The sequence below is a fragment of the Pipistrellus kuhlii genome, unplaced genomic scaffold (genome assembly GCF_014108245.1).
Source record: "Pipistrellus kuhlii isolate mPipKuh1 unplaced genomic scaffold, mPipKuh1.p scaffold_m20_p_3, whole genome shotgun sequence".
Taxonomy (NCBI): domain Eukaryota; kingdom Metazoa; phylum Chordata; class Mammalia; order Chiroptera; family Vespertilionidae; genus Pipistrellus; species Pipistrellus kuhlii.
Window position 1 is genome coordinate 165631602 of NW_023425529.1, and position 13836 is coordinate 165645437.

General features: G+C 37.8%; 1 protein-coding gene across 2 annotated transcripts in view; it reads left to right on the forward strand.

Moving 5' to 3' along the window:
• The window catches only part of ZMAT4 (zinc finger matrin-type 4), a 317911-nt gene extending 305404 nt beyond the window's left edge, over positions 1–12507 (forward strand). For both annotated transcript variants that reach the window (XM_045588859.1, XM_036458459.2), the window contains one exon: positions 11747–12507. In XM_045588859.1, coding sequence (XP_045444815.1) covers positions 11747–11762 — 16 coding nt within the window. In that variant the 3' untranslated portion in view covers positions 11763–12507. The remainder of the gene's footprint in view (positions 1–11746) is intronic.
• The last annotated feature ends 1329 nt before the right edge of the window (positions 12508–13836 follow it).

Here is a 13836-nt window from a genome sequence, read left to right on the forward strand (position 1 = left end):
AAATTATACTTAGATTTAGTGGCTCAAAACACCTACATTTATTGCCTCACAGAATCCAGATAGGACTTAACTGTGCTCTCTAGCTCCAGGTTTCTCCCAGGGCTTCAGTCAAGGATACAGGAAGAGTGAATCTGCTTCCAATTTTATTCAGATCATTATTGGCAGATCTGGTTCCTTGTAAGTTGTTGGAATCAGGGTCTCTCTTCCTCAAAAACTATTGGCTAGAGCCGTGGTTGGCAAACTGTGGCTCACAAGCCACATGTGGCTTTTTGGCCCCTTGAGTGTGGCTCTTCCACAAAACACCACGGCCTGGGTGAGTCTATTTTGAAGAAGTGGTGTTAGAAGAAGTTTAAGTTTAAAAAATTTGGCTCTCAAAGGAAATTTCAATCGTTGTACTCTTGATATTTGGCTCTGTTGACTAATGAGTTTGTCGGTCACTAGAAGAAGCATTTAAGAGCTTGGGCAGCTCACAATTACCTGAGCAAGCAAGCCAGAGCCAAGAGACAGTGTGGGAACAAGATGAAAATCACAGCCTTTTATAACTTCATCCTGAAATAATACTATTCATATTGCATTTGTAGGAAATAATTCTCTAGATCAGGCCCACACACTTAAGAGGTGAGCATCACACCATGGCATGGCAACCAGGATGCTTCTTAGCCATCTCAGAAGCAGCTCATCTTGGTCTGCCCTCAGAGTCATCTTTCCTTTTTCATGAAAGTTGGCACATTTTTACACCCAAATACTTCACTTGGCCTGCTTCCTGCCAGTAGAATTTCTGGATCTACCAGCCTCTTTTCATTTTGTGATGTTTCTATTCCTTTCAGATATCATTTTATCATTTTAGACTGAAAGGAGTAGATAATTTTCTCAAAAACTCCAGGATTTCTGTGAATCTTATTGGTGTTCACTGCACCAGGAAAAAAAAGTCACACCCACACATCTCTTACTCTGGCTTTGGGTCCTGTTATGAAGGCTAAAGGACAAGGCCCTTACACTTCTTAGAAGCCCTATTGTTCCATCCAGAGACACCCTTAATCTCTTTAAAGGCTCCTGTGTGGGACCTAGGAACAGTCTGATCCTTTTGCCTTTATAATGTCAGAGTGATGCAGTCTTGGTTAGCTTTATCTCTAGATCACATTTTCCTGGTAATAGTTAGAAGCCGTGCTTTAATTTTAGCACCTTCTGTTGTTCCAGAGAGACTGAGAATTTTCAAAAATCAAGCCTTGCTTCCTTTCTGTTTAACAGTTCTTCCTACAATTTATTACTCCTGCAGTTTATTCTAAATGTTACTGATTGGGACCTCGGTTCTCCTCAGTGACACAGAAAAGATTTTAAGGCCAACAAAAATGAAAGTAAAGCCAAGTGAGATTTATTGCAAATACACTCCCAGTGAGGAGCAGGGCAGTCCAGAGAAACAATGGCCCTGAGCTTCCTGGGTTATATGGTTTAAATGAGGAATTTTCTAGATAGAGATTTTCATTTGCATCCAGGGATGACTGACAGAAATGTGTTATATTATATAACCATATTTCTTCTGAGCATACTCTTGCCCATAGTACATACAGAAAACCTCATGGGGAGGAGGGTCAAAATTGTAATGCAAATTTTATTAGAATTAGCCCAGAGCCCTAGTAAGGTCACATTGAGTTCATGTCATTTTCCTATGTGCTCCCACCAAGAACCAGATGGTTCTGAACTTGCCCATTGGTGGTCTGCTGGCTGCTGGGCTGCCCATAGAGAAGGGGTCTGAAGGCAGTGTTGGTCTGACACCTGTCAGGACCTCAGGGCAGGCCCCACCCCAGCCACTCATGCTAACTTCCTAGCTAACATAATAGCAAGAAAAAAACAAAATGACACCTTAACCACAGCTTAGAAATCTCCTCAGCTAAATCACCAAGTTGATTAATGCTAGTAAAGACCAAGTTGTGACATGGAAATATATTTCAACAGCCCCTCCCATACATAAATGCAAATCCTCCTGGTGGACTCTTCTGTTCCTTTCTTTCCCTCCACCACTCCATTCATCGCCTTTCATAGTTCCTGACTACTTAGGCCAAAGTTTTCATCAGCCCCAGCCTTAACCACATCTTATTTCCAAGAGCTTAAGTATATTAGAGTCAAATCCATGGACAATTTGAAAGTCCATGGTGACAGAGACTTTTCACATAAACAAACCAATGATAATGTTGTAGTATATTATTCCCACTACATTATCTCAATTAAAATACATAAAATAGCCTTTAAAGGTTAACAAAGTCATATCAATATATAAAGTTATCATTGTAATGATCTATATTTCAATAGCTTTGCCACTCCTTTTACCATGTACAAAGGGGTTCACAACCCATTTATTCCTCACAAAAATCCTATCCAGCAGATATCTTATGCTCAAATTAGAGACTAGGGAACTGGGGCTCAGATAGATAATAATTTTTATTAATTATATGACTCAGGTTGTGTCAACTGACCACAGGATCCCAGATTCCATGCCAATGTAGTATACTTCACACTGTATCATAAATGTCCTACTGGGAAACTGTGGAAGGTAGAGTTCTTTAAACTGAGACATCACAGTCAATTTTTACTAAGATGATTCCTAGATGTGACTGAATTGTCTCCACATCATTGAGTTTGCCTACCACAGACACTGCGGACATTATTGCTCTTTGTAGTATGTGTCTTGTTTTGTTTTGGTCCAGAGTTGGATGCTCTGAAGGATGTTGCACCAAATCATCATCTCTCAGAAATTTTCCCTTGAGGACATGCTGACTTTCTTAATCCTTTCATTGACCAATCAGCACATTTATAACAGAGTTTGACTCTTTGAAAATAGGTGTTAAAAGCTTTAAGGAGTGGATCTGGACATCTGCTGGAAGTTTGGCTGTGTTTATAGTTCTAGTTAGAACATGAGCTCTGAGCCTGAAGGGTAAAAGGGGAAAAAAGAAAGTTAGTATAGAATCCTCTCTGTGTGTGGATTTGTCATTTTGGAGTTTATAATAATTGAGATTGGGCTGACATAAAACTGCTGAACTTGGAATTGAAAGACTTAAAGGATTGTGTCTATCTCTGCTTCAGTGACCTTGGCCCAGCTACAGGGTTTCAGCATGTCAGAGGTGAAGGGGCCCAGGGAATGACGTGGTCTACCTCTTCGTTAAATAGATGAGGACACTGAGGCTTGGGAAAATGAAATGACACTTATAGTGTAGCCAGTTTGTGGTAAATCCAGGCCTACATGTTAAATTTTTTTGTTTTTTGTTTTTTTTGTTAATCTTCATTTGAGGATATTTTCCATTGCTTTCTAGATAAAATGGAAGGGAAAGGGAGAGACAGAGAGAAACATCAATGTGAGAGAGACACATCAATTAGTTGCCTCCTGCATGCACCCCTACCAGGGCCGGGGAAACTGCAACCAAGGTACATGCCCTTGACCTGAATTGAACCTGGGTTCCTTCAGTCTGATAGCCGACATTCTATAGATACTAATTTAATGCTGATTCTGAGTTTATTCAATCCATCACATAATGTTTTGGGGTTTTGATAATAATTGTCAAATAATTTATTATAAAAATTGTATTATCATGTCAGTTGTATTTTTACCACTAGCAAGCCAGCTGGGTACTAGACATAATTGACTTTGCCTGAAGCAGAGGGCAGGTAATGAGTAAATAATTCTAATACAAGTAATAATAAAATGCAGCATTTATTTGTTGTTCCATATATATATGGTATGTGATAATTTCATGTATCAACTCATTTAATTTTATAACAGCCATTTGAAATCTATGTTATTGTTACATCATTCCCGTCTTATAGAGGAGGAAACTGAGATAATAGCCACAGAGCTTTGGGGTTTGGGGCTCAGCATCTGATGGTAAAACTCACTCTCTGATACTCACTACTGAACTGCTTCTGCCATATGCTACACTGCAGAGAAGTTCCTGGTCTATCATCTTGAGCCTTCCCAGTGCCTGTGCCACATGGAACTAGTGGTGGGCTCTGTCCACTGCCACAGAAGCAGAAGCAGATAGGTTTGCTACTGTAATAATGCAATGCAATTTGGCACTAACTTCCTGGAGTTAATAGACTTTAACAGATAAGGGCACAGTTCTTTCTAAGATCATCCTCCTTTAGACACCAGTTACAATCTTTTGGGATTCCAGGCTATCTGACCAAGTGGCTATAAATTCCAGGTTTCTCATTCAAGTTCAACAATGTATTAGAAGGAATTGTGACATTCAGGATAGTGCTAGACTTATGATTATAGCTTTATTACAATAGGTAGAAATCAGGATTAGATAAAATGCATGGGGTGGGGCCTGGGAGGACCCTAAGTACAGAGTTTCCATGCCCTCTTCTTGTAGAGTCAAGAAGCACCACTCACTCTCCAGGTACATTGATATGTTCACCGAGCAGAAAGCTCAATCATGCTTCACTGTCCAGCATTTTGATTGGGATTTTGGTACTTAGGCCTGATCAATTGAATCATTGGCTTTCTCCATCCTTTCCCCCCTCTCCAGAGGTAAGCTATTACTATTAGGCTAGAGTCTAATCCCTCTAATTCCATGGCGGGTCTTTACAGCATTGCTAGTCCCATCTTAATCACTTGAAAGAAATTTTTCTTTAATAGCTGTGTATAATAAAGACTTCATCTGGTTTTTGTCTCATGTCTTTGGGTGAAGGTCCTGAACTGATTGGAGTATCTTTGCTATTCATGGTGGGCCCAGGTAGTTTATGTTAATGAAGTGATTCATGGTTAGTCCTTAGATAATTTCCTTTCAAGTGATTAAGAGCAAAGATAATATCGTAAGAACCTCTAAATTTTTTGTGTTATGTAGCAGGATAGTAAGAAGCTAGGAAAAATTATTGGCAAGAGAAATGGAGAAACTGAGACAAGAAAATTAAAGCCAAGCAGCTTGGGTAACTTATAACCAGCTTGTGAATCATAAGAGCTTATTGTCCCCAACCAAGGATATTCTAGAGCAAATGGTTTATACAGACAATGAATAGCTTAAATCTCCCTGGCCTGGGAAAATAGAGAACAACGACCCAATTAATGTCATTTGTGCAGCTAAACCCAAGGACAAATGAAGTCTAGGGACAAATAACAAAAACCCCAAAAGCATTTGGATGGTTTCACTTGAAGGAAGAATGTTAGATAGGCATATAGCTGTTAGGGAAGGAGAAGGGGAAAGGGAGAAAAAGGCGAGTTTTTCTTACCCACTGAACAAAGAAGTCAGCAGTCTAGGGACTTGCCAAGATTAGTCACCAGATATTTTCATAAATTCTGAGAAAAGCCACAACATTGTAAAAGGGGGACATTGAAATCTATGGAGGGGAAAACTATAAAACCCTTGAACATCTACCAAGTGGGGCACTAAGATTAGCTTAGTTGCCTGCTTGTGCTTTATGCCAAGTATATTCTTAATAATTAACTTGCTTTGCCTCAACACTGCTTCTGTAATTTGTCGGAATTCTTTCTCACAGGATAGGCAAAAGGTGAGGAGAGGAAAGCCCCCACTGATTGTGATGGCTTTCCTGTAGTTTACTTGCCACATTCATGTACATTATCTCATTTAGCCTCATGACACTCTCCTTTGTAGAAGATAATTATTGATGTATTTGTTTTACACAGGGATAAACTGAGACTAAGTGAAATTATAAATATTGTACATGGATATAGAGCTAGTAACAATTGGTGTTGGAGTTTAAAGCCAAGTTTTCTAACTTTACATCATCAGCCCTTTATCTTTTTACTAGAGGCCCGGTGCACAAATTTGTGCATGGGTGGGTCTGGCCTGCCCAACCCGATGGGGGCCTATGGGGCTGAGCCAGTGGGGAGGAGAGGCTGTGGGTGGCTGGATGGCTCTGCCCCCAATCCAGGCCCAGATCAGGCTGGTTGGCTGCCACAGTGTGTCATAGCCATTGGTTGTTCTGGTCATCCCACCATTCTGGTTGCTGGCCTTTTATATATATAAGAAGAGTAGAAGATAATAATAGAGGTCAAGATCCTTTGAAAACTTATTTGTTTTTGTTCTCTGAAAATGCAGGATGAGAATGGACTTGCCCAGGATAGAACAGGAAATGAGGACTGTGAGTATCTGGGAGTTAGGCTTCTTCCCAATATGGCAATAGAATTCCTCTCTACTTTTCTTTCTGTGTTTATTTGGGGAAGGTTATGCATTGATTCTGTGTCAGGCCTCATGCAAGAACTGAATACACAGACTAAGACACAGGCCCAGGCTTTTTTAAAGGGGAGATGGTCAGTAAACAAAAGATGTTAATATGATGTGGCTGGAGAAATAATAGAGGAAAGCACTGGGGATGGGCTCCTAATTAGGACAGGGTAGAAAGAAGAGGAAATCAGCAAAGCTTTCCTGCAGGAGATAAAATGATAGTGGATGCTCTGAAACAAGCAGACCTCCAGTTCTATAAGTGCATTGAACAGGGGGACTGCAATCTCTTGCATCTGTCTAGGAGACTGATATTCTTTGATTTGTTTGCATTTTCCTCAGCTGTGACTAGAACCCCAAGGTGGGAGAAATGGAGTCCTCCAGACAAAGGGGCCCAGGTGTGAGGGTATAGGTATTGGCAATGCTGAGGGGATATAATGTATCAGGGCCTTTATCAAGTTTCTTATATGTAAAGTGACGATTTTGGACTTCCCTGTGATCCCTGGGGTTCCTTCTGCCTCTAACATTTCATTATTTTGCAGTTTTATGAAAAATGCTTTACAAAGCAAATGAATAGTGTAAAAAAGATTATAAAGAGAATGTTTGCCTTCTTAAGGAAATAAATTATTTTCAAGCATATCAGGAACACTAATTTGCATATAAACAATGCAAATCTTATATGGAGGAGAGAAGGCTTTTTTCTTACTCAACATTTATGAAGTGATAGAGTTGCATTCATTTGAAATATTCTATGCTTTTGAATATTTGGTTTCTTGAATGTTCACAATATTTGATTGTTCTTTGAATTAGCCTGAATTTTCTTATATTATTTCTTCATTCAATGGTTATGGCACACAGGATTTGTTTTCCTCAGAAGGAATTGAGTAAATTCATCTTATATTATGCATATGTTAGAGATGTTGGCTGAACTCCATCCCACTTCCAGTTACCTTGGATTGGCATAGGACTCCCAGCAAAGTTTTTAATAGTCTGTTGGAATTCAAAGCCCCGCCTATGTTTGTAACTACCAATGTCTTATGGTCTTCCTGCATCTTTCTCTCCTATAACTTTGAATGTTTCCCTCCCTCTTATCAGTCAGACTACATAGACTTCCACTAATTATTAACATTTTGCAAGTATCTTATTTATTTAGACTATTATCAAAGATTTGGACATCATTGAGCAATAACATCATGCACACAATAAAGCCTTTTTTCTGGTTCTACTCTCTCCATGCCTCACCCCCTGCTCCCACATCCTCTTTCTCTTCTCCCCTTTCTCTTCTCCCTACCCCCAATTCTCCTGCCCACTCATCCTTATCAGACTGTTCAGCAACATATTTGTGGAAAATGTCTGGGGACATAACCCCTCTTTTATCTAACAAGTCTGGCCATATCGTTGCCTATAAGCCATTGTCCACAATTTCATTTTTCATGTCACTGTAAACTTGCTCCCTGGCTATCAGTCATCCCTGTCTTAGGCACAACAGTTTACTGGGTATCACTTCCTGTAGCTCGGGTATATCCTTGAAGTTTTGTTCTCTACTTCTAAGTGGCTGTTCAAAAAAAAAAAAATTAAAATATATTTTAAATGTTGGGCCAGAGTTCAGGAAAGGATATCATAAGGAAGTATAATTTCACTAAGCTGGATGTGTAAAGCTGGGCAAGTAAAGCATTGGGGGATGAGTTTTAGACACAAGGAAGAGCCTCTCAAACCATAAAAGCATGTGGGAGCAGGGCAAAACCTCAAGTAATTCTGTGATGGAGCTTAGAGTGCTTAAGGGGGTGGGGGGATGTGACAAGTCCTGGCCATATCATTGCCTATAAGCCATGGTCCACAATATAATTTCTCATGTCACTGTAAACTTGTTCCCTGGCTATCAGAAATGAGACTTGATAATGGCTGAGGATGTTCTGCTTTGCTTTTTAATTGGTGTATCACAGTATAAATTTAATTGGTGTATCACAGTATAAATTTAGCATGGGACAAATGAATCAGTAGATTTTTCTCTAGTCACCACCTTCAGACATGCTTGGTCAGATGCTTTATCCACCCCCCCTCCCATACCTTGGTAATATTTCAAAAAGACTGAATACATTTCAGGTCATTTTTATTTTATATTTAATTCTAATGTATACACCCAGTGTTTCAGTAGTTAATGTAACTATTGGGTTTACTCAGATTTTTTAAATTTATTTTCAAGTACAGTTGACATTTAGTAGTATTTTATATTCATTTCATGAGTATAGCATAGTGGTCAGACATTTATATAATTTATGAAATGATCCCCCAGTTTAGTACCCACATCGCACCATACATAGTTATTACTATATTATTGATTATATTCCCTATGCTGTACTTTACATTCCCCAAACTATTTTTAATACAAATTTGTACTTCTTAATCTCTTCACTTTAAAAAAATGTCTGGTAATTTTTAATGGTGAGAAAAGCTTAGTTGTAGTACCGTGTTTCCCTGAAAAATAAGACATCCTCTGAAAATAAGACCTACTTATAGGTTTCCTTCTGAGTGAAATATAAGGCATCCCCCGAAAATAAGCCCCCCCTCAGGCTAAACATGAGAGATTTGGTCCACTGATTCTGAAAGAAATGGAGTCACAAGAGATTCACCAGGAAATTCAGGAATTGGATTGTTATGATGATGTTCCAGAAGAAGATGACATGATTGTCATTGAATAAATGAGTAAATTCTTGATACTGTAGGATTCACAGTTTATCTGGTTTGTGTTGACAACTACCGTACTATCATACCGTATACAGGTAATAAATTTCCTTTATTTTCATTTAACAATAAATGTGTACCGTATTCTTCTTCATGGAAAAATAAGACATCCCCTGAAAATAAGAGCTAGCGCATCTTTGGGAGCAAAAATTAATATAAGACACTGTCTTATTTTCAGGGAAACAGGGTATTTAACACTCCTTTTTAGGTATTAAGAAGTTCTTACCAATCTACACAAGACTACTATCTGATACACAGTTTATAGCATCTCCTCTCCCTGAACCTTCTAAGTCAGAATGGGGGAAGACTAGTAAAGAGAGAAGCCTTTTCATTTAACTGGTCCTGCAATTGTGATTCTCATTTGGGTTGGAGTCCTGAAATGCAATACATGTCTTGCAAGGCCTTCACATCCCTCTGTATGGCAGGAGCCCTTTGGGCTAGAACTCACAAAGTTAGACATGAAAACTTTTTACAGTTCTCTGACATGGAAACTTCTTTTCGAAGGTGGAGGTAGAGGTACCCATCCAAATTGTTCTAGGGTTTTCTCACTGCACTCCAAGACCCCGAGAAAAGTCCCTCATAATTTTGTTACTTTTTTTAAAAAGTGAAACAGAGGGTATGTTTTCCAGATATGTGTTGAAAATAAGGGGGAGTTAGAGGCTGGGTAGAACTGGACAAAGGTGGGGAAAATGGGGACATCTGTAATAGTGTCAACAATAAAAATGAATCTAAAAAAAGAAAAAGAAAATAAAGTGAGCTCTATGAGTGTACATGGTATGTGTACAATTAAATGGAAATTATCTCTTCAACTCAAATCAAATTTAAAGCACTCTGAAAACAAAGACTATTTTCACCAAAGATGAAAACTATATAATAAATTTTTTTCCTATGCCTTTCTTCAATTTTCTATTTAAAGAAATTTCTAAAAATACATGAATTACGCAGCTTATCTTTCAGATGAAAAAGAAGTTTCTTCTTGGTTTGGGTGGCTCCATATTAATAGTAATAAAATTTTATGTTCTTTTGTGTCAAATAAGATACAAATTATAACATGAAGGAGGCTTTCCAGCAATATCAGAAATGGATGAATAATTATGAAAGCTACTTGGAATTGAAAGCATTTTAATTTGTTATTACTTCAATGTGTTCAGAAAGGACCTGGATAATTTTATTGATCATAAAAAAGGGTGTGATGTTCTTTCTCATTATGAAATTAAGTTCTTAATAGAACACTTGTACTGGAAGTTAAATAAACAACTCTCTTCTGGTTTCCTCTAAAGATGTCATTATGACTGAAGACTTCTCAGCCACGGATGTTGGTCTTCTTATTATTACATGGGGGTACTGCACTTCAAACTCATTTTAATCTGAAAAAAATATTTATCTTTTCAGGTTATAAAAATGAGATCATACTTGTTTGTCTAGTGAAAACTTCCCAACTTTATGTCACATGAATTCATGTGGCAACGACTATAGAATTTTCATAGGTCATGGTAGCAGGAACTGATTATGAGATTCTAAAATAGGAAGTTTTGTTGTATAATTATGTAAAAGTAGCTGTGATTACTAGGGTCATTCTGAGGCAAACTTTCAAAGCTAATTAAAAAATAATGTCTCTGTTTTCTTTTGGTCTACATTATACCAATAATATCCAAATTCTTATTTGCCTCTTAAGAATATTTTATTAAGACCTACTCTATTCAGCATGTGTGTTTTTTTATGTTTTGGAAAATAACATTTTAAGACATGCCATGTGCTTCCATGTTAGTGATAGAATTTTTCTTTGTCACTTATGAATTTTCATTTAGCAGCTTTACACTAAGATATTTAGATCTTAGTGATGAGGGAGGCATGTCTACACAGGGATTCTGATCTGCTCAAGAACATTTGCACCCTCCCTCCCCAGAATATTGCTTTAGGGTTAATAGTCAACTATTACAACATACTGTTTGACAGTCTTGATGCAGCCAGAGGACACCTCCAATATAATGAGGGAATCCCTGCACATATGTCAACAAGCTCTTTGCCTTCTGATTCTGATCTTTCCCAGAGTTCAGCTCTTATCCCTTAATAGCCCTATGACCTTGTGCCATTAACATAGTCAGTTTAAATCTCACTGTTTTCACCTTTAAAATGGGGAGAAATAATATCCATATAAAAGGCAGTGTGGGAATTAAATTAACATGTAAAATAAATGGGAAATTCTTGACATATAGTAGGCATGCAATCAATGGTAGTATCTGTTTACCATAAAGCAAAACAAAACTAACAAACCTTTAAAAATTAGTTATCAATTTGATTTATATAATACTTCTTGACAATAAAACCAGAAATATTTTTCTATTTACCTAACAGAGAAAATTCTTGATGAATAGAGAATGAAGTTTATAATAATTTGAAATCTAAATGCTACTAAGTTGCTCTCCCCTCCCAACAAGAGGTTTCTATAAATAGCAATACCTGAAATTTACAGATGGGTATATGCAATGTGTCATAAATAAACACTAAATTATTATTTTCATTTTAACTACTTTCAGAATGAAGTTAGTGTCTGGATTGACATTACAAAGATATATATATTTTTCTACACACATGGAGATGACATTAGTAATTGAGTTATTATGTACACAGATTATTTAGAACTTAAAGGATTTATATAAATTCAGCTTTATTTTTAATTTGATGGATAAAGTGACATGGGGGTAGGGGATAGAAAGGAAGGGAGGGAGAAAGAAAGTAAGGGAGAGAGGGAGAGAAGGAGAGAGAGAGAGAAGAGAGAGAAATATGTAATTAAGAAAGAAGGTAAGACTATGTTCTCTTCTGTTTTATAGCCTGAAGAATAAATAGTGAAAACATCAATCAAGATGAGAAAAAATATCAGGATTTCTCTGCCATGGAGAATTGCTTATCAACCACCAGAGGAGAAATCTTTCTTGAACAATGAACATTTCTTATGAGGATTCACAGATTAACATGTGACTATTCTCAGTTTTGGAAAGTAAATGAGCTTTATTTATTTATTTATTTTTAATTTTGTGGTAAGTTGTGATGTTTGGATGGATTTTTCAATTCTTTCTGGATAATATATTTAGCACATGTTCTAAATTATAATCCTATACCAAACAGTGAGCGCATCATTTAAACTTAAAGACAATGGAAAAATATAAATCTCCAGTTTATTCTAGATTTCTTTAACATATAAAATTATTCTATTAAATCCTGGATGATTGTTATGTAAAGCACCTCTATCAAGAAAGAAACACTATTTTTTCATCATGTGGAACATGACTGTGGCAACATGCCCTCAACAGGAAGGAATCACTGGTCCTTCTCATCTCACCTTACAAAGTGTGAACCAGCCTTGCATCTGAACAGCGAGAATGAAGAAGGTAAACAAAAGAAAAATCATCATCTCTGTTTTCTGATCACTAAAAAAAAAAAGTTTCTCAAGGTTAAGCCAAATCCTCTTTGCAAGCTGCCAAAATAATAGCTTAGGAAAAGAATTAGTTTGCCTGCATGATGATCCTCTTAGGCAAAAAATGTCTTCACAGCAGTTGACCTTGATGAAATGTTTTCCCAAAGGCATCCAAAAGAAGAATTATAAATCCCAGGACAGCAGAGAAGTAAATGAATATTTCTTATGAAGTTGGCCTGACTTATGGGCTTCGATGTGGGGTACTGTGATTTGGAAATAAGTGGGCAAATTCTGAAGAATGACAGCCTCGGATATAATGAGGTCCCCTATTCCTCTGTTTCTGAAGTGCTCTCACTGAGCCAAGATTCCATCACTTTGGGAAAAACACCAGTGGCCAGTATGACAGACTGGAACCCTGTTACTCTGCTGGGGAACAGAGTGTTTCTGAGTGCAAATCACAAGACTTGTTCTCCAGGTTCCATCTTCTCCATCAGACTGGATTTGGTGATCTGCAGGCTGATTGCAAAGTGGGGCTTTTAGCTTTATTCCTGAAACTTCTCAATGTCTGGCCGGGGCTGCCCTTTGTATGTTATGACCACAGGCGATTGATCTGCTGGTGTCAGGTTTTCTGTCACCTATTGTTTTTCCACAGAGAGCCAAGGCAGTTACAACTCAGTGAGCAATAAATGAAATGACTTAAAAACTGCACAGTGTCCTTAGTTGAGATTTGGCACCGTTTCCTGGAGGAGGACCCACTCAGGAGGGAACAAGGTAGCCAGTGTCCATGACTACAGAAAGAACAGCCACCCCAGCCACAGCTGCCCTGTTGGAAGGAAGGAGGGTTTGATGGGGGAACCTTCATTTTGCTGTTTTGGAAAGCACACAACCAAACTGCAAACCTCCTATGATGACTTCTGTTCAAATGTGTAAAATGAAGCTTTACTTGTCAACTCTGCTGTAACATAAGCAACTGTCCAAGTAAAAAAAAAAAAGAAAAAAAGTCTTTGTTTCTCTTTGTGTTTAGTGAGTGAGCTCATGCCCTCAGGTGTTTTTTGTTTTTGTTTTTGTTTTTAGTAACCCAATATACTGCAGACGAGTCTATGAACATAGATCTCGTTTGCTTTACAGAGAGTCTCTGCCAACCTTGATAAATCAGCTTCCAGATATAATAACCTGATTATTTCAGAATCCCTCATCTAAGTGCCATTGCTCCTTGGCAACCTGTCAAATGAAAGTGAATACCCTGCCAGAGACGAGACTTTGTTTGTTTTGAAATCTCCTTCCTTATTTTTGCCTGTACAGAGAAGAGAAGTTACCATTCCAGCAAACCATAGAGGTGACTTGCTCAGCTTTAAAGAGGAAGAGCCTGTGAATATTTTTATATTTTGGGCCCTCTTAAATGGAAACACCCTTGTGTGGGAAGCTAGCTGTTGTCGTCATTATTGTCCTTTTATCTTGTGGTGATTATATTTGTTTCATTAAGCAGTGTCTTGCATTTCACTTTCA